Source organism: Aristolochia californica, unplaced genomic scaffold, assembly GCF_029961685.1.
Source record: "Aristolochia californica isolate CCGP_79_NKW_82.1479 unplaced genomic scaffold, dmAriCali1.0.hap1 SCAF_10, whole genome shotgun sequence".
In the NCBI taxonomy this organism is placed as follows: Eukaryota; Viridiplantae; Streptophyta; class Magnoliopsida; order Piperales; family Aristolochiaceae; genus Aristolochia; species Aristolochia californica.
The window spans coordinates 33,438,417-33,458,730 of record NW_027181771.1 but is presented as its reverse complement, the minus strand read 5'-3'; the positions used below and the strand labels follow the sequence as shown (position 1 = coordinate 33,458,730).

At 38.8% G+C, this 20,314-nt stretch overlaps 4 protein-coding genes across 6 annotated transcripts; 1 reads left to right on the top strand and 3 right to left on the bottom strand.

The window, feature by feature from the left end:
- Window positions 1-667: 667 nt before the first annotated feature.
- LOC137937238 (RNA polymerase II C-terminal domain phosphatase-like 2) lies at window positions 668-9,742 on the top strand. 3 transcript variants are annotated; one of them, XM_068782327.1, is made up of 19 exons: window positions 668-1,085; window positions 1,165-1,635; window positions 2,268-2,478; window positions 2,668-2,825; window positions 2,906-2,976; window positions 3,132-3,237; window positions 3,319-3,408; window positions 3,637-3,760; window positions 3,836-4,323; window positions 4,421-4,478; window positions 4,549-4,667; window positions 4,785-4,838; window positions 5,318-5,414; window positions 7,227-7,453; window positions 7,579-7,650; window positions 7,820-7,885; window positions 8,435-8,508; window positions 8,694-8,913; window positions 9,012-9,742. In XM_068782327.1, exons 1-18 carry the CDS (start codon window positions 816-818, stop codon window positions 8,797-8,799), a joined length of 2,862 nt encoding a protein of 953 aa, XP_068638428.1. In that variant the 5' UTR covers window positions 668-815; the 3' UTR covers window positions 8,800-8,913; window positions 9,012-9,742. The 3 variants fall into 3 exon arrangements, with proteins under 3 accessions (XP_068638428.1, XP_068638425.1, XP_068638431.1); XM_068782324.1 differs by having other exon boundaries at window positions 9,003-9,742; XM_068782330.1 differs by lacking the exon at window positions 9,012-9,742 and having other exon boundaries at window positions 7,820-7,926; window positions 8,694-8,782.
- An 831-nt stretch (window positions 9,743-10,573) lies between these two features.
- On the bottom strand, window positions 10,574-14,453 carry LOC137937231 (uncharacterized). The gene is made up of 5 exons (XM_068782318.1): window positions 14,122-14,453; window positions 12,717-12,756; window positions 12,452-12,612; window positions 11,495-12,370; window positions 10,574-10,989 (listed from the first exon to the last, which is right to left on the bottom strand). Exons 1-5 carry the CDS (start codon window positions 14,323-14,325, stop codon window positions 10,732-10,734), a joined length of 1,539 nt encoding a protein of 512 aa, XP_068638419.1. The 5' UTR covers window positions 14,326-14,453; the 3' UTR covers window positions 10,574-10,731.
- A 472-nt stretch (window positions 14,454-14,925) lies between these two features.
- Window positions 14,926-17,294, bottom strand: LOC137937222 (pentatricopeptide repeat-containing protein At2g29760, chloroplastic). The gene has a single exon (XM_068782313.1). It carries the CDS (start codon window positions 17,193-17,195, stop codon window positions 14,985-14,987), a length of 2,211 nt encoding a protein of 736 aa, XP_068638414.1. The 5' UTR covers window positions 17,196-17,294; the 3' UTR covers window positions 14,926-14,984.
- Window positions 17,295-19,344: 2,050 nt separating this feature from the next.
- Window positions 19,345-20,183, bottom strand: LOC137942538 (pleckstrin homology domain-containing protein 1-like). The gene has a single exon (XM_068788231.1). The coding sequence runs from the start codon at window positions 20,077-20,079 to the stop codon at window positions 19,642-19,644; it is 438 nt and encodes a 145-aa protein (XP_068644332.1). The 5' UTR covers window positions 20,080-20,183; the 3' UTR covers window positions 19,345-19,641.
- Window positions 20,184-20,314: the final 131 nt, after the last annotated feature.

Here is a 20,314-nt window from a genome sequence, read left to right as displayed (position 1 = left end):
ATGATCAACATGGTAGTGTAGTGTAGATGGTAAAGAAATTCAATATGTATCAAAAATTCAATACTATGGAAGAGTTTTTTTTTTTTTTGTGAGAATGATTAACTTATGTAAAATGTTTTATTTTGAAATAGCATTTAAAATTTAAAATATCTATTTTTACATAAAAATGATAAATTTATCATTTATTTATATTTATATTTTAATATATATTATTTTAAAAAATAATTGTAATATTCGTGACTACATAAACTTATTTTTTTTTCTCGATTTTGACTTTTACTATTACAGCTTAGGTTGTTTTGTGGGTTTAGCTTTTACATAAATTGAATATTACAAAATATTTTAGTCATGCAAGAATTTTTTTAATTAAAAATATTAAAAACATGGGAATTTTAGGAAATTTATTTTTTAGAAAATAAATTTTATTTATTCACACCTATATAAATACATATTAAATGATTTTTTTAATTCAATAAAATCAATGGATTTACAATTTCCGTCCGACTCGGTCGAATCGCGGGTGCCCCAATAAAAAATCCACCTGCGCGCAATCAATCGAGACGTATCACACACATCAGAAAACTGAGGGCATTAGTAAAAAGAGATCGGAGTTCTATAAATACCAGCGTTGAGTGTCATTTAAACCGCGGGCCAGGAGGGAGAACGAGACTCGGGGAGCAAACCAGAGAGTGAGTTGTTCATGATAAAGAGGGAGGGAAATGGGCAATTAACTACAATTCGTCCTCATTTTCGTCGATCTTCACCTTAATTCTGGCAAGATTGTTTTTTATCAGTATTCATGCATTATTCATTCCATGAGTACTCTAGGGTTTAAATCCATAGTTTACCATGGCGATCTGTGCCTGGGGGAGGTACAGATGTTCCCCGCCGAAAATTCGAATTTCCAGTTCCCAGAAAACGAAATTCGCATCAATTACCTCTCCTTGCCGAGCGAAAGATGCCCTCCTCTTTCAGTGCTTCAAACTATATCCCCATTCACTGTGCGGTGCAAACTGGACGTCAAATCAATCTCTGAACAATCACAGTTACATCGTCTATATGTTTCTTGCCTTACAGAACCGAAGGTCTTCCGATGAACTGGTTTTCTTTGTTTCATTTGTGAAAACTTGAGAATTCCTAACAGAATTTTGTATATCATTTCAGACTGCAGTTGTGTTAATTGGAAACGAGGAGCTGCATTTGGTAGCAATGCAGGGAAAAGTTGAGGCGTTTCCATGTTTCTGGTGCTGTGCAGTCCCTATAGGTCTCTATGCTTCTTGCTTGGGAATGCTTAATCTTCGTTGCCTTGCCATCGTATTTGATCTCGACGAGACTCTTATCGTGGCAAACACGATGAAGTCTTTTGAAGATAGAATCGAATTTCTCCAAAGAAGAATTGCATGTGAAACCGATGTACTCCGAGCTTCTGGTATGAAAGCTGAGCTAAAGCGATATTGGGACGACAAAGCGTTGTTGAAGCAGTTTTCCGAGAATGATCATGTATTGGATAATGGTAAACTAATCCAAACTCAGTTAGAGGAGCTTCCATCACTATCTGATAACCAGGACCAGGTTGTCCGGCCCATTATAAGGCTGCCAGATAGAAACATTGTCCTGACGCGCATAAACCCTGAGGTTAGATTTCTGTTATTTTTCGTAAGTTTTTGGCTACATTTATGTGGGAGTGTGCTTCTTATTTGCTCTGTAAATATTACATTAACCAATCCATAATTCCTTTCGTTTGACACTCAAATTCGATAGATTCACATTTCAACTTTACCTTAAGTAATCTCATCAGCCAGAGATTAGTTTTTTTTTTTTTTTTTTGGTGATTTTTGTGTATGTCTTATTTGGAAGGAAAATATAACTGCAATCAGTTCATCAGCGCTATTTGTTTGACATTAACAACTTGATAATTCACATTTCAAGTGCAGTTTGAGTAATCTTGTTGGCAAGAAGCCTTGTAGTTTTACGTAGTGTTCAGCTACATGAACTCTTTGCACTTTGATAGATTTATATTGGGCTCATATCCTTAGTGTCTTTGCAACGTTTTATGCTGCTCCTGTCAATTTACATTATGTTCCTCTAGTAGGAATAGATATGATGAATGATAGTAACTGGTGATGTTATGTATTAATATGTGAACATCACGATGAAAAATGTATATTGAGGTCATTCTTTGGCTTTTAGCTTTTTAAGTAAATAATTCATTTCTGTGTTTTTTTCCATGTTTTCTTACCGTCTATAGATTATTTATGTTTGGGCAGATCCGTGACACTAGTGTTCTAGTGAGGCTCCGACCAGCATGGGAGGATTTGAGGAGTTATTTGACTGCTAAAGGGCGCAAGAGGTTTGAAGTTTATGTTTGCACTATGGCTGAAAGAGATTATGCCCTTGAGATGTGGAGGCTTCTTGATCCAGAAGCACACCTTATAAGTTCAAAACAACTAATGGACCGCATAGTATGTGTCAAATCAGGTTAGCTGCCTGCTCCCAAGTAATTCACCTTTTCACTAATGTTTTTATTATATATGTCCCATCATATTATAGATAATGTCGTTGAAGTATCATCTAAGAAGATAGGAACTAAATATGCATTTAAAAAAAAATATGTTATTATGATTTTCTTTTTTGTAAATCTCCTTGGGGGTCTTATGAGTTTTGCAGGCTCAAGGAAGTCACTGCTAAATGTTTTCCAAGATGGAATTTGCCACCCAAGAATGGCAATGGTGATTGATGACAGACTGAATGTTTGGGATGATAATGATCAGCCTAGAGTTCATGTTGTACCTGCATTTACTCCATATTATGCTCCCCAAGCAGAGGTATGTGGCATCATGCCTTCAGGCTATTATGTTACACTTTCCATTTGTAATTGAACCTGATGATTCCGATGCTTTTGTAGATGGCATATGCTGTTCCTGTGCTCTGTGTTGCAAGAAATGTTGCATGCAATGTCAGAGGTGGCTTTTTCAAGTAAGTAAACTCAATTAATATATAACAGTGATGTTTAATTCCATAACATCTAGCCCCCTCCCCCCCACACCCACCACCCCAAAAAAAAAAAAAAAATCTTTTTCAGGAAGCTGTATAAAGTTGTTTGACATGTCTGAAATATAAGCACTTTACAGAGAATTTGATGAGAATCTTTTGCGAAGAATTTTTGAACTGCGTTATGAAGATGAGGTTAAGGATTTGCCCTCTGCACCTGATGTGAGGCACTACTTGATGTCTGAGGTAACAAAACATATTTTAGCTCGAGATCTTAGATGACATGGAGGATTGGTGTATTTAAATATTTTTTTATTAATTGGTTAGGATCCAGGATTTGTACCAAATGGCAACAGGGAAATTCCTGTCCCTGAGGGCATGAGCGGTGCTGAAGTAGATCGAAGATTGAACCGATTGGTGAGTCAACGTGTGTCCTTTTTGCATCTAGGACCTGATGTTGTCATATTATTTAACTGTGTGATTTTGTAGTGTTAAAAATCTTATTTGCTCCATTAATCACACTTTGTCTGATTATGGTTGAGTGGGCATACCATACATATGTGGCAGCTAGAAGTCATTTTTATTTGCTTAGTGGAGTAAAATTTTGTGCATTCCAGATAATTTATTGTTTGTTTCTGTTTCCAGGAATCTAATTTCCCTTTTGTCTCAAATGGTTCTGACTTGAGGACTGATTCCTCTCAGCAACCATTAGCAGCTTCTTCTAACCATATGCCGGCACTAATTCCCAGACCAAATATACCTTTACATAGTAAGCAATCATTCTATTTTGGGGCTGTATATTGTAGGCAGGAGCTTACGTGTGGTGCCTCTTTTGGATCTCTAGGACCTGGTTTACTTGGAGCTGCCCCAAGAGAAGGAGAGATTTCCCTGTCTGAAATAGAGAGGAGGAGACTCTTGATTTTGCAACATGGCCAGGATACCCGGAATTATAGCAGTCCTGGTGATCCTCCTCTTGTTCAAAGGCCACCTGGAGATCCTCCTCTTGTTCACAGGCCGTCTGGAGATCCTCCTCTAGTCCAAAGGCCACCTGGAGATCTTCCTCTTCTTCAAAGGCGACCTGGTGATCCTCCACTTGTTCAAAGGCCACCAGCACCAATCTCAGTGATGCCAACACAGCGACATGGAGGCTGGCTTGTAGCAGAGGAAGATATTGGAGCTGGACAGCCAACTACGCAGTCTCTAGGATTGGCCCAAGAGCCTGATGCATTACTGCCTGATAAGGATCGAGCCCCTAATCCATTTCATCACAGTACAGAGACTTCAATTCCTTCTGGCCAACCCCATAATGTTTCTGTAATGAAAAGTGAGGAGGTTTGTGTTGCACTATTTTCTTAATACCCTTGCCGCTTTATGTAATGGTCTTATTAGTCATAAGGAAACTCTACCAGGTGAATTTTTTTATATGTAGGCATATGTTGGAGATGAAAGGCACAGGCAAAATCATCTGCGAGGAAGTCAGTCATCTGGTATTGTTTTTTGTCACTTACTGTTGCATTGGGTTTATTCCTCCCGTACTCTGAGTGAACTGTATTTCAGGAGATGATGAGGTATCACACACGTCTATTAGCAATGGCGGGGCTGGAACATTATCTACACAGCCATCTGCTCTATCTATTAGTGTGTTGCAAGAAATTGGGCGGAGATGTGTGTCTAAGGTATTGTTATTATGGATTTGTAGCTTATATTTGTATTTTGAGGTTCTTTATTCCCTCTGCTTTTTCCCTTCCCTCTCCCTCCATTTTTATACTATAGCACCTATCCTTTTTCTACAGGTTGAGTTCAGGTCAGTAGTGAGTGCGAGTAAGGATCTCCAGTTCTCTGTTGAGGTAAGTTTTTTTTTTTTTTAAATTTAATTGTATTTTTTAGCCTCCTCTTGAGCTTCCAAAGATAAAGGTAAATGAACAGCCATTTGATCCCCATCAAATTTTGCACTGAATCTCTTCCAAGTGATCTAGTGATGATTTGTATTACTTTCTAAAACAGATCTTACTTTGGTTTAATATTCTCACAGCAGAGGTTATAATGGGTGCCTATTCTTGACATGCATTCCATTTGTACTTGAAACTGGTTTTTGTTTTCCATTTTGATCCAGTAATCCCTGCCTTGTTTACTTACTACACTACCTTGAGTGTGACGGAGCCAGGATTTGAATAAGTCCATTTTTTATTCAAGGAAATTAGCTAAACAGCTCAAAATTTTGCAGGCTCAGTCTGGGTTATACTCATTGTCATGATTCTGCCCAAATCAGACCTGCTAGATATGTTGTTTTTGATATCCTGTGCTCATCAATGTTATAATGGTTCAGGTTCTGTTCAATGGTGAGAAGATGGGTACTGGGATGGGTAGAACAAGGAAAGAGGCTCAACTTCAAGCTGCTGATAATGCTCTTCACAGTTTGGCCAGTGAGACCCTTGTGCTTTATCAGTGGTCCAATTCTTTGTTGTTGATCTAATTATGCCATAATGTTTGCATCATTTCCAAATAATATGCTTATATTTATAGGAAATCCTTCATAGGTGGCATATTGCTGTAGAATCAATGGAAGGAAAGGCCCTAAGTACTAAACATTGTTGGCCCAGTTGCTTGTATGGAAGATAACGTTGATCCTGATCTGGTGATGATGACGCCATATGTATCAGGCTGTCCTCCTAGTTTCTATTTCTCCATCTGTTAATAAGTAAAATGGAGAAGATTTTGTTGATGTCAACACAAAAATGGCATATGTTCATTTTGGAGTTCAAATGAATACTAGGGCTGTGTGGGTCCTAATTACAGTGCTTGAAGAGGGACTCGTTTGTGGATCTTTTATGTGGTAACTAGGTTATATTGGTTCACCTACATGAAGGCCTAAACTTTGCTGGCTTAAGAAGACTAATTTTAGTGGTTCGTCTGTTCTAGTTCATTGTGTAACTTAATCATCATGAGCTAAACAGATTACAAGCTGGATTGAGTGTTTCGAGATTTAAATTGTTATCTTTAATAGCCTTTTTTTCCCTGCACCGGAATGATCTTTCTAAAATTCCTAGGCTTTAGCTTCCTCCCATTACATTGTATGTAAAGATGTTGTTGCAAGTTTTTCATTGGAAATGGAATTGCAGTTGCCTTACAAGGTGTGAGTAAAGAAATCTGCCAGTCTATAACTGTACGTGTTTCACATCTTAGGCTTGTTGTTTGAGAGTGAGAGTTATTGTATGTGGGAGAATAGTCTCACATTGGTTTCCACTTGAAAAGTTCCTATACTTATTGATGAGGAAGAGACCTCCTGGCTTCAGCTAGCCATTTCAGGAGGAACTGACCCAACTTTAACAAGGTATTAGAGCCGACTTGAGCCTATGTTTTTGTTTGTGTGAAATGTGTTCGATCACTATGAATTCTGTGTAGGCTTTCCATGTTTTGAGCCAGGTTGTTGGTTTATGTCTGGATGTGAGGGGAGTGTTAGTGGGTTAAAAACTTCTCTATTCTATTATTGTTTATGCGATCTATGTCTCATGCTAATTATTTGAGTAGGAATTGTTATGTGTGAGGGAACAGTCTCACATTGGTTCAGAATTGAAAAGATCCTAGGCTATTAGCAGGAATGAAGCTTCCTAATTTTAGCTGGTCATGTTGGAAGGAGCTGACCTCACTCAACCATTCAAAAAAAAAAAAACTTTCTTGCATAGTTTGTGGTAGACCTGAGTCAATTGTATTAAATCTTGGAAGCTTGGTTAAAACATGTTTTCCTTTGCATTGCAGGAGGCTATTTACTTGATTGAGGAATTTTCCTACAGCTATGTGATGCAGGGCTAATGTGTATTAGAATTTTAGGCACCCAGTCTCATCTTTCGTTCATCAAGCTTTTGATGTTGGGCTAAGTCCCCACCTGAAAAGGAACTAATGTAGTTCTACAAATATTTCATGTGAAAGTAAATTATGAGGAAACGAATATGGTTCACATAAAAGAAATTATAATAAAAAGGCAGCTGGCTTCTAATGGAACAAAGAAACAAGAAACTAAAAGAGCTACTGAGAGCATTGAGACTAATATTTAACTATATCTTTATTTGTACTATTATTCTTGCTTTAGTTATGTCAACATTAATTCTTTATAGAACCTTATCAAACTCTGTTGAGGATGACTGCATTAATCATCCTCTAGTTCTACCATTTGCTTGTTTCTTTCTTAGGATGCTATTCTGCGGGTCTTTCTTCAGTACTTGCATCTATGGCTGCAGGTATGTATGTGGCAGATATCGGACCTGATTGTGGACCATCTGACAGAAACTTTGATGGTATTTTACATGAGAGGCAAAGTGGATTTCTGATGGATACTGTTAGTTCTTCTGGATTTGATGAATCGTCAAGAACAGAAGAACTGCCCACTTCATTTACACCTGAGCAGCTAGGACTGGTGGAGTATTCAAAAAGATTATCAGCTGTTGTTACTGGGATTGAAGAATTGGTAAGAGATTTATACCATAGAATATTAAACTACTCTACAGAGTAGATACATATTTAACTACTGGATGTAATGTCATTTGTTGTTTCTTTCTTTACTTTTTTTCCTTTGGTTGGTATTGCATGGAGGGGCTGAGTCCAGTTTTCCAAGATCAGCCACCAGCCTCAATCACCTTGAGTGAAGGGCTGTTCTATTGTCAGGTGAAGTGACCTATCTCGTTTCTTGCTTCGAGTATTTGTTTACTTGGTGTTGGATTTAATTATGGTCTGCATAACCGTTTCCTTCATGGGATCTTGCTAGATTTATCTGGTTTTGAGTGCATTCTAGTCACTGAGTCGATTTATTTCCTTGTTTTACCTCCTGTTATAGGTTGAAATAGGTGGCCAGGTTGTAGGAAAAGGTGTTGGACCTAGCAAGGAAGATGCCAAGCTGCAGGTTATGGTGTTTTATGACTTCATTGTGATTGAGCTGTCAAAGTATTTTTCTCACAACCATTTGCAAATTACTCTGTGAAGTGTTTGTAGCCAGGAAAAGAAGAGCTAATGATTTTTACTATAAAATGTTGAGTGGAAGATGCTGTCCCCTCATAAAGATTCTTGCCATTAAAAAAAAAAAAAGGAAAGAAAATTGAATATTTTTAGTTGTGGATGCTTCTCGAATCATTATCAAGATCACTGGCCATATCAGATACGGAATCGAAGTGTATTTGTCTTCTCATTTTAATTTTTTGTTGTTATGGTAGTCCTGGTCCCATCAATTTTGCATGTTTCGAGTTCTCCCTTTTATCCCTTTCCACATCATAAGATATTCTTAAAGAAATTTCAGAAGCCTGGAACAAGGACAACAATTAGGGAAGAAATTATTTGTAGATCATTTAGAGTTTTAGCTGCCTGCGTTTTTACGAAAATTGTTAAACTTTTTGTGAAAAGCTTCTCTTCTCTGTGACCTGGTTTATACTTGATTTGTGCTGATATTTTATCATAGGCTGCTGAGGAGGCGCTGGGAAGCGTAAAATCCACCATGAATCAGCAGGCACAGAAGTGTATAAGTTCACCAAGGTGACTTTGCAGTATTCCTGTTAATTCTGTATGTTGGGTTTATAGCATTCATATTTCACTAGTACAAGCACCATGATCCTTGATATTAATTTATGATAGGGTAACTCCTGACTTCTCTTTCCGTGACAGTAAGTATATGGTAGTAAAGTTTAGAGCAATTGGTGTTAATGCTCTTCCTTCTTCAGGCCATTACAAAGCATGCCAACTAAACATTCAAAGGATGAAATCCAACAATGGTCAGAAAATCTATCATCTCCAAGGCATAATAAGAACGGCAATGCAAACACTTGAGCTAGAAGCAAAGTCTAGGAAGCATTCATGGCAAATTTACGTACATCACAATCCGTGAGATTTGTAATTGAACAAAGTGTTCAAATTAAGGCCATTGAAGCCCTTGCGTTTCAGGTTGGTGGTCTTAGTGCAACTTCAGTACCATCTATCTTGGCAATTATATAAGGTCACCTGAATAATAGGATCTAACTGTTGACCTGTAGCTTGTGCAGGTACTCTTCTAATTAATGGCCAAATTGCAAGGACACGTAAAGGTGAACTAATTAGCACATATCCTACTAGATGTACTATCCATTTGTTCAGGGCCTTCGTGTTGGCAGTTTGCACATCAGTTCATAGTCTAAGAAATCGCTAGTTATTCCTAGAGGCAATCTCAATGTTCTTTCTACATGAGGGAAGATGCCACTCAGGGTATTTGGAATTGGTGAGAACAGATCTCACCAAAATCCCCTGAACTTTTAACCAATGAAATTACCTGGAGGATCTGTTATAGGCGATGTCATTCATTTCTCATGGGGTTTAGGCGCTAAATCTGAATCCCCATTAAGTCCTGACTGCTGTTCTTTGCTATATCGTCATCATCAATGGAATTTTTAGGCAAATGATGTTGGATTCATGTCTTTGCAAAAATATAAATACATGGCTGATGGTTTGAGCCAGTGGGGTTCCTCATGACTCGAAGGGGAAGTGGAACTAGGATGTGGCAGGATGCCCTTCGAGTTATTACCCGTAACGTCAGCTAAGCCGAGTGCAAGCTTTTCAGTTTCTTTCATGTGGTGTTTGCATTCAACTGCTTCTTTTGTTAGAGGATAACAATATCCTGTTAGTAGACTTCCTATCCAACTTTTCATGGGGAATATATAATAGACTCTTTTTAGTAGCACCTTTCAAATATTTTAAGTTTCATGAGCAGTTTTTAAGTGTATTTTCTGTAGATTTTCTATTAATTGGCTAGCACTTTCTATTGCAAATCATATGTTTAGCTTTGTAGCTGTAATATAAATTAAATTATGTGTTATCTTTAAGCTCAGGATTTTGATCATCAGGAAGACTAATATTGACTTGCATTGGTAATATCCACTAGATGTGCACTCTTGTAACAAATCTAAAATTAAACTCTTTGAGATTGGATAACACCCTCTGGCTTTGTGTCACCTCAATACTAAGAAAGTATTTTAGTTGTCTTAAATTAATTTTTATTTATTTATTTTTACTAAATACTCTTTTAACTAGCTCAATACTCTTAGAATCATTCTCTGATAATGCAATATCATCCACATATACAATAAAAATAACAATCCTAGATTGTCTCTTTAACACAAATATGAAATGATCAACAATTTTTTTTATAAAACTAAAATTCAAAACTAATTTGTTAAAATTTTAAACCAAACCTAAGGAATTTGTTTCATGCTATAAATAACTTCTTGTAGTTTATACACTTTTCTTGAGCTATATTTTTTATATTAAACTAATGTAAGGGCAATATTTTAGTGAGAAAAAGTAAAACGAGTGATGGGAAAAGACTTTTCAAACTGCCACCAAATAAGCTTTGTACTTTTTAAATACTCTCTCATGTGTTGTATTCTATAGTATACACTCAATGGCATCCTACAATAAGCACAACCCACGACCTCTATTTAATGCCAGAAAAAAGGGATCTTCATACAATTGTGACACAATGGTAGAGATAGTGATAATAAACAAACCTCGTTGAATGCACATAGCAGTTTCGGTATGAACAGGATGTAACCATGCGTAAGCAGAAAGTGAATGAATGGATATTCGCAAATAAAGTATCTTATATATCTGACGGAGCTAACAATATTCAGTGTGTGGTCACAAACAGAGCAAGAAAAATTTGAAAATACTAAGCTTCTATACAAACTGCTGCAAGCTCCAAGCAGGGGGGTAAGAATTGGCACTTCAACTTCAGCTAAGTTGGCTCTTGCTGAAACCCATTCCCAATAAAAGCTTGGTTAGGATTTTCCTTCCCCACTGGACGTCGTTTCCAAACACATCATCAGTAGCAGGTGCTTGCTGGCTAATTTCAACGGATTGGGATTTTCCGTCTATTACATCACTTGAAACCCCTTCTCTGGGAGAAGAATCGTGATCATTAGATTCTTCAGGTGGAGTTCCATCAATTGCCTTGGGTTCATCCGTATTGAATGTCGGATTTTCATGTCTCTTTCCGTAGTACATAGAAAGTCAAGATGAAACAAAACTGTCAATTTTGATGTTGCAATTGAAGGACATGTCTACCACTTTATCGTTTTTATTTTGAGTGCTGGCACTAGTGCTTGCTTGGTTTCATTTGATCTTCAACATTTTGAATACGTCATATTATTTTTTTTGCTCATTTGTTGATAAAGAAACTCTTTAAATCTTGTTACATTGAGCATTCATTCCCTGAAGAAATAAATCAGATGAATGATTGTAACTCTAGTCATGAGATGCTAGAGATGTACATTTCAAAGGAATGTAACTGCCAGTGCTCTAGACAACTTGTTATTGCCATGTCAGACTTATCTCTATTATTCATAGACGAGACCAAAGACAGTACACAGCATAGATATTATCAATTTGATTTGAGGCAAAGGTAATAGGTAGCGTTGTTGTCTGCAATTTGTTAATTGATCTGAAGATATGAATTTTTTTGGAAAATCACACTGGATCAATCAAAATCAATTACCTCCGGTGCCCTTCGGCTGTTGGCTTCTTCAGTTGGAACAACGGCATCAACAATTGCCTCATCCGTGGATGCTTCCAAAGAAAACTCTTCTGCTGCAGATTGTGGTGTCAGATTGGGAGTCAAACCAGGAACCAGAACAGGAATTTCTTCAGTAATGGTGACTGGGTTTTCTTCTTGCTTCAAGCTTATCGGATTGTTTTCAGGATTTTTTGTTTCATCCATCACCACAGTACTCTCAGCAAGTACAATGGCATCAACAATTGCCTCATCCATGGATGCTTCCAAAGAAAACTCTTCTGCTGCAGATTGTGGTGTCAGATTGGGAGTCAAACCAGGAACCAGAACAGGAATTTCTTCAGTAATGGTGACTGGGTTTTCTTCTTGCTTCAAGCTTATCGGATTGTTTTCAGAATTTTTTGTCTCATCCATCACCACAGTACTCTCAGCAAGTACAATGGCATCAACAATTGCCTCATCCGTGGATGCTTCCAAAGAAAACTCTTCTGCTGCAGATTGTGGTGTCAGATTGGGAGTCAAACCAGGAACCAGAACAGGAATTTCTCCGGTAATGGTGACTGGGTTTTCTTCTTGCTTCAAGCTTATCGGATTGTTTTCAGAATTTTTTGTTTCATCCATCATCACAGTACTCTCAGCTAGTACAATGTCGCTTGATATGGATTCCTCATCCTGAATCTTTGTAGTCTTCTCTTCTCTCATATCTTGCAGCTCTGCATTTTCCCAATCTTCTGTTACAACAATGATTTTGCCAGTTTCCCATGTTTGAAAGACACGGTCTGGGCCCGGTTGCCATTCAACTTCTCCAGAAGGTCCCTTAAGAATGAATTTGTATTGGATTGACTTCCCAATGGGTATATCCTGTTCATAGAACACAAGTTAGAGAATAAGGGTACTAGAAATTGAGCAAACATTTGTTCTCATTTTTGAAGTAGACAGTACCAGTTCTGCTGTCCAAATGTGACCCTCTGACCATTGCAATGGTACTGCATTAGATGGAACCCAGAGACCAAAGATGGGATCTTCCCCAACAAGAAAAAAATGCTCCCCAAAAAGGCATGCCTTCTGTAATATGAACTTCACGTGAACAGTTCTCAAACCATCTGAAAAGCCAAACAGTCGAAAGATAATGTCAAATAAAAAGAATAAGCAAGGAAGTATCACCAGAATACAAAGAGAATATAAAAATGAGTGGAATAAGACTTACGAGTAGCTTGGATCTCAGTTTGCTCAGACGCTAGAACTGCCTGGTGTAAAAAACTTTAACAAATTAGTTTGCTCAATCCATACACTATTTTGATAGCCTCAAAGTCAACAACATGTCTATATTCATGAATGCTTTTATGACATATTCATCCCATCTTAATAACATTTGTGTAACCTTGTAGATAGTGCTAACACTGAATGTTAAAGTAGCAGAAGTTCAGTCAGGCCACAAAACAATTTCTCGTTTATTAATACATCGCAGTTAACCGTTTCTGACTTGGGGACTTGATTCTCTCATAAAGGAAGCATTCACTGTATTACTATATCTACCAAGAAAAAGAATGCATATCCAGGAAGAAGTTGAAGAAAAAATGCAGTTTTACGACCTTTTCATCTTGTTAAAGACATGCAACCTCAACTTTATTTATATGCAAATAAAATTGATGAGATATCTTAAACCGTCGGGGATATAATTGATGAGCGTGCATAATGGTAAAGTCATATTTGCTGCGCAGCAGAAAAATAGGATTTCCTTTTACTAGACGCATAAACGAGGCTGAATGTTTATTCCAACCAAAGAATACCATTAATGAATGAGCTACGCTGCAAAACTCTCAATGTGCCGATGAAATTTCATGGCCTATATGAATTTCAATAATATAAGTTATAAGGTGTAAAAGAGTTAAAATTTAGGAATTTTTATTTGAGAACAGAGTGCGTGACAAGAAAAAGGAATTGCCATTTGGATGTGTACAGGTAGATCCTTCATTTGTATGAAGTGCATTATGGGATCTAGTGGAAGTTATATTGATAAAATGATTAAGAGCATAAAGGTGGTCTGCTAAAGCTAGATATGTGTATGACCAAGAACGATCTACTTTTTGTGGCAATAAACTTTTGTTGTTACTGGAATGGACTTGTGAGAGTAGAAATCTTGGAAAGACTGATTAACAAAAGTAAAGTACTTATTGAGTGAGGTGCTGAGAAAGGGAACAGAAAAAGAGATAGACCTGCACATGGCCAAGATTGTGAAGGAGTAAAAAAAGTATCGACACAGGCAATTTGAGCACGAAAAACAGTCATAAAACGGGCACTGAGGGCAGATAATGAAGACATTAAAATCCTATAAACAAGAAGCAGCAAAAGAAATAAAAATCAGATCAGCTTCTTTTGAGAAGTGAGACATGTAAAAGAGGAGAAACCAAAACGGCTTTACTTTCGATTCTCGAAAATAAAATAAAAAGGATTGAAATTCGAAGACTAGAAAACCGATCTTAAGAACGAAGAACCAAATCACAAGGATAAGACAATGCATAGCGATCGACTTGTAGCTCAAGTGAACGCTCCAAGAAAGAAACTGAAGGGCAGTAAGAAGTACGAAGCGAAGACAAGAAGAAACGAGCTACCTCCGAATCTGCCGACACGCAAGATATAGGAAACGAACCGACACTTTTGTGCCGAAGCACAAGTGAGGCACCAGTTTCGACCTTCGGCAGCCGCAAAACTCGAATCGCCGGTCCAAGAATCCCTCCGGACGAAGACTTCAGTACTCCGTTACAGTTCTCTGAGAACACTCTCAAAGCAGAGCTTCTTACTAGGGCTTCCATCATCTCATCAACTTTCGATTCTCTCTTTCCTACTTCGAACCAGACGAAAATGTTCACGTTTGAGCTCCGTCTTTTCCCTTTTTTGCCTCTACGAATTTTAATGATTTCGTGGTTTTTTCTGAGTTTCTGGTTACCGGAACTTTCCCGCCGAAGGGCCGACGCTTCTGACGCGTGGAAAATTTGACGGATGCGATTTAATTTTGATATTGTTAACGGGATCGAGTAAAATAAGTGAAGAGGAGGTTTTTGGTGCTGGCACGTGGCGGTCGTTTGGAATCGGGCCTCTCTTGAACCCGGATCTTGCTCCGTCCACTGCGTACGTTAACTGAAAAGTAAGTATCGAGAAAATGAAAAAAGAAGTATCCCAAGCTCCCAGGTTCCCAACTCCCGAGTTTCTACTCCCAAGACGAAAAACGATCACGAGTCGACTCAGCTAGGTCGGAACACCGTGTTTACCGGAGCTCATGAGCTAGATTATTTTTTCTACGGGAAATTGATGCTTTCAGTTCCCGCAACAGCTCTTTTATTACTACCCTTCGAATCTTTCTGCTTGGAAGTGCTCAAATAATTTTATAACTGAACGCACTCCAACGCATCAAACAGCAGTGTTAGTTGTATTTGACTAATTGAATCCTCGGAACTTCAGTCTGAAATTTCATCATTCACCAATAATCCTTACATGAACAATCTCCATTCCTGAAGTGATGGAATCGATACCGATCCCTTAAAACTATCTCCCTGTCATAAACAACAGAAATGAGTTTTGCAGCTGAATGGCAGTCCCCACAGATTCGGAGATTCTTCACGATTCTAATTGGCCCAGGAGGGACGGTAGTTATAAGCCCAAATGCAATGGCCAATTTCTCACTGTGGGAGCTCAATGCTAGCTCCCGGACTTCATCTTCTTCCACATCTTGAATCAATTGGGAGCTATCTGATGCATACCCAACTGATTTCAATCTGGAAATGATCTCAGCCAATTTTGAATAAATTTCGTCTGATAATGGATGAGATGTATCTCCAACTAGAAACTCATGGACAACACCATCGACCTCCACTGCACTGCAACCGGGCTCTTTCTTGACTCCTGCATCTTTCATCAATTTCCTTAACCTAGAAACATCTTCCCATTGTCCAAACTTGGCATAAATATTTGACAAGAGCACATATGCACCATCATGGTTGGGCTCTATTTCAAGTATCCGTTTACAGGCAAGCTCACCAAGTCTGAGATTCCCATGAATCCTACAAGCACCGAGAAGAGCAGCCCAGACAGAAACACAAGCAGGCTTCGGCATTTGCTCTATCAAATCCATGGATTCATCAAATAATCCAGCTCGACCAAGGAGATCTACCATACACCCATAATGTTGAACCTGAGGTTCAATTCCATAAACTGGTAGCATTTGACTAAAAAAAAGCCTTGCAGTGTCAACTAACCCTGCGTGGCTACAAGCACATAACAAATTAGTGAAGGTTACAGCATTTGGCTTGACCTTAGCTTCCTGCATTTTCAAGAAGAGATCTACTGCAGCTTGGCCTTGCCCGTGCATAGATAACCCAGCAATCATAGCACTCCAAACACATACATCTTTCTTGGCCACTGAATCAAACACTTCAAGTGCCTTCCCTAAATCTCCACACTTGGCGTACATATCGATGAGTGAAGTTGTAAGATGGAAATTTAGACTAAGATTTTGTTTATTGATGTATGCATGGATCCAGCGCCCCAAATCTAATGCACCCAATTGAGTGCAAGCTGAGAGGGTACTAACTAGTGTCACCCCATCAGGTTTTGTATCTGTGAGCTGTAGTTCACGAAACAGAGCCAGAGCTTCATGGGGATGATCCCTCTGTTCATAAGCTGATATCAAGGCATTCCAAGATGCAATATCTCTATTGCTCATTGAATCAAAGACCTGCCTGGCAGCATTAAATTTCCCCGCCTTCGCAAACCCAACAAGCATGGTTGTCCACGAGAAAGAATCTCTGACAACCATTTTGTCAAAAAGTTCTTCTGCGTCTTCCAAGCTAGCACACTTGGTATACATATCCAAAATCGCATTACTCAACACCAGGCTTGGTTTAATCTCTTCAGTCTTTATATACTCACATACTCCTCTTCCAAACTTTAAATCACCTTTCTTCGCACAAGCAGAGAGAACTGTTGCCATGGTCACCTCATTGGGTGGACACGTCTTCTCATCTTTCATTTTCTGAAACAAGTCCAATGCTTCACTCGGCAGGTCTGCATGTACAAAAGCCGTAATAATGGAGTTCCATGAAACAACATCTTTTTCCGGGATTTGCAGAAATAGTTCGTGAGCAAGATCCAAACATAAGCACGAAGCATAAAAATGGACCAGAGAGTTGAGAATATACACGTCGGCGGCAAGCCCCAATTTACAGACCATCCCATGAAGGGCTTTTCCAAGGCCAAATGCTGAGAGTTCAGCTGTTGCTTTGAGGAGGAAAGGGAACGTGAACTTGTTAGGTGAGTGAAGGTGGTCCTGATAAAGAAGCTGTATAAAGAAAAAGAAGGCACGTTCAGGGGTAGGACCGGACGCATGGGCTCGTATTAAGGTGTTGAAGCAGTAAAGATTTGGGTGGGGAATTTGGTCAAACACGCGCTCGGCGTAGTCAAGGTTTGAAATGGGGGCGACAGCAGCAGCAGTGAGGAGTCTCGTGGCCGAGAAGGGGTGGAAGAAGAGGCCGAGGCGGAGCATCTGGGTGTGGATTTGCTTCAGACTGAACGCGTCGGTACATTTTTCGAGCAATGAAAGTGTCCGATGGTCTGAAAATTCGAGGTCCCTAATTCTGCTGCTGTGTTGCGGTAGGAGAGGGAATTTTGGCGGGAGATGAACGGTTGCCATTAACGCTCCTCTTCCTCACGCCCGGAGTATCTCACTCTCTAGTGGGCGTCTCGAGTAGGGCTCGACGAGGAGTAAAGCTTCACTGCATTTTTTATTTAAAAAATACCCGATACCTCTCTTAGGATGTAATCGTTTATCGTCTTTCATTATATAAATCATGTCAAGAGGCGATTAGCTTTTCCATTAGAATTGTTCGTCACTATCCCATCGAGTAAATGACGGATAAAAATATTCTACATCGCTGATTTGACAAGACGAACGAGAAAAAGACAAATTCATGGGTAACCACCGGCTACTGCGACGAATTCTATGAAACAGCGAGTCTCCGTGAGGCCAATCCATTCTCTACAGAGATTGGAAGACCCTGCAACCCAAACCAGGAATAGAGAACATTTCGATCTGCTGACTGGTTCTATGAAGAACAATTGACACTCACTCCACGAGAATCTCCAATATCTAGTGCTAACAGAAAAAAAGAGCAAAGATGAATTCCAGAACCATTTTGTTTTTGAAAAATGTGAGAATAACGATTTTTTTTATTATTGATACATGATTGAGAATTGAGACATTTGATTATAATATGATATTATTTATTTAAATGCTTTTAACTAAATAAAATTTCACTATCTTTCTATTATAAATTTTATACCAGTTAGATGAACTCTACGTAAAAAAATTTATGTACACAAACAGTTTTTTTTTTTTTTCACTCCCCTCCTTTCTGTACACTAACATGGTCATAGTCTTCATCCTCATGTATTCTAAGTCAAACTTCAATGTAAGGTACAAAGTTTGCCTCAGCAAATTTTCCTACTCTACTCCAATTTTGCATAGAAAAACCCAGGACTTACAGTTGTTTACACAATATTTTCTTCCTATCAATAGTGTCTGCATAGCTTCTGATCCTCTCAGAACTATGTATGGTGTTCAAGGTTAAGATCAAGAATTGAAACAAAGACACTTACTTGTCTGTCTGTCTCTCTCTGTTTTTTTCTGAGAGTCAGGGCCATACCTGTAAACCAAATATGTTTTCTTCCTTGCAACAACAGGTGAGATCAAAAGGTTCCTGATGACTACATTTGAGAGAAATTGTCTTCAAAGTGGTAGAGAAATGAAATCAAGGAGAAACATTTTTAGTCGGTTTATTTCGTGTTACATCCATTGCACACACTTCTGAAATAAACTTCCCTCGAAGCAACAATGGAGATGTTCCCTGCCAATATAATGTTCAATCTTTTTTTGATGAAAGGATGTAAAAGTATATAATGTTCAATCTACCTGCTATAGTGAGAAAAAATCGAATTAAAGACATCTTCAAAGATTTGAAGTTGAAAAGAAAGAAAAAGACCCCACAGCATTGTAAGTCCTCCCCTTCTTGATTGTATCTTCCGTTTGCCTTTAGGCTTAATAAAAAAACGACATTTTTTCAGAAAGAAAAAGACCCTATACCTGAAACAAGACCCAGATATCCTCATGCAAATTTAATTCATGAAAGACCCTTAAAAGTTGAAAGAAGGAAGAGAATATGAACAACAGAAAACAGAGAGAAAACCAGAGAATAAAGAATAACAAAAGTATATGGTGATCCCATTGGTACAAGGTTCATGGAACTTCTTATAGTGGCCAAGTTGAGGACAGCCTTCCAGACTTAGTGGCTAATGCTTGATATAATATTTGGAAGCTAATGAAGCATTGAAGGTATATAATGCATCAGAGTGAGAACAATATTTGTGACCTCGCTTCGAGTTGAAGGTTTTAATCAGAATGAAAAGAGCAGATATCCAGTAAAACGTTGGATAATCTGAGCAGCTGAGGGGAAATTGATGCTGTGAAAAAGAGGAAACTTCTAACAACTTCTACCATCACATATTTTGGACAATGTCAGCCACTGAGAAGGAGAAAAGATAGTTAACGCTTTGAACATATATGTGTTAAAATTTGAGGCTCAAGTCACTAATCTAATGTACATCCAGAAGCTAGAAAGTTTGAAATTCAACTATCTTCTGCCATCTTTCCCTAATTTCCTAACGAAAATCTTAGATGTTAATGAGGATCATGAGAAAAAAGTCGACCGGAAAACAAGTTGATATGCCCAAATAAACACAGCATTCAGGCATCGCCAAGTCTTACACGCCTGCACAAAACGATATGAAAGAAAGGAAAAGGGATCGTCTTCATTAGAGAGGCTAAAAACCCAACAACAAATCAAATTCAAGACCGTAGGCCATTAAAGCACAAATTAAAGCACAAGAAAAGAACACAAGAGAGCATCCTATAAACATCTAGAGATATTAATTCTCAGTTTCATTGACGAACTGGATCTAATCATACATCCAAGACAAAGAAGAATACGAAAAACCCCAGAAAAAAATAGACCCCTAAATTATCACCGGGAAAAAGTTCTATACAATAGATAGAAGGAAAACCTCCAACCGAGTCTTTCCCCTCAGCCACTCCTTTTACTGTCATAATCGACGACTTCAGAATCGGTGACAGATCTCGAGTGCTGAACAATCGAGCGTCCGATTGAATTGATCCACTCTTCCTTCTCTTTCTCGGAATCGGCGATGAAATACATGGTCTCCCTGCTCGTGGAGAGTTCGAAAGCGAATTGCTTGTTAAGGACGTCCTCGGCGCCCTTGACGGTGAGGCAGTTGCCGACGGGGATGACGCCGCGGGGTTTGGAGGCTCGGGTGACGTGAGAATCCTTGAACCAAAAGATCTTCCCTTGCTTGAGGACGAACCAGCGGCGACGCCACGTCTTGATGTATTCACCCTGTTTAGTAAGCCACCCAGTGCGCTCCGGGTTGGTCCAGAACTCGACGCCGCCGCCGACGTCGTCGGTGTTGGCACCCCCTATCGCAGCGCGCCAGAGGCTCGCCATCGGCCACTGAGTAGAGAAGAGGGAGAGACTCTGTCGTTTCTGTCGCGGGCTCACCTCGATCGCTCGTCCTGTTCAAGGAGGGTGGGATGTGCAAGGACACTAGTAGGTATCCTTTTGTTCTGATCTCCTTTTGTTCTGATCCTGAAAAGAAAAAGACTTCTTTATCCCAAAGAAAAGCGTTTTGCTAAAATGTACCTACAGATGCTAAAATGCACCATATGGGTACCCGAAGTCA

Coding starts and splice junctions, on each gene's coding strand:
- LOC137937238 (XM_068782327.1), top strand. CDS start 816: ATGAGTACTCTAGGGTTTAAATCCATAGTTTACCATGGCGATCTGTGC. Junction 2,479..2,667: donor CATAGTATGTGTCAAATCAG/GTTAGCTGCCTG, acceptor TGAGTTTTGCAG/GCTCAAGGAAGTCACTGCTA. Junction 7,454..7,578: donor TTACTGGGATTGAAGAATTG/GTAAGAGATTTA, acceptor TATTGCATGGAG/GGGCTGAGTCCAGTTTTCCA.
- LOC137937231 (XM_068782318.1), bottom strand. CDS start 14,325: ATGATGGAAGCCCTAGTAAGAAGCTCTGCTTTGAGAGTGTTCTCAGAG. Junction 12,613..12,716: donor AACTGAGATCCAAGCTACTC/GTAAGTCTTATT, acceptor TTGGCTTTTCAG/ATGGTTTGAGAACTGTTCAC. Junction 12,371..12,451: donor ACATTTGGACAGCAGAACTG/GTACTGTCTACT, acceptor TTCTATGAACAG/GATATACCCATTGGGAAGTC.
- LOC137937222 (XM_068782313.1), bottom strand. CDS start 17,195: ATGGCAACCGTTCATCTCCCGCCAAAATTCCCTCTCCTACCGCAACAC.
- LOC137942538 (XM_068788231.1), bottom strand. CDS start 20,079: ATGGCGAGCCTCTGGCGCGCTGCGATAGGGGGTGCCAACACCGACGAC.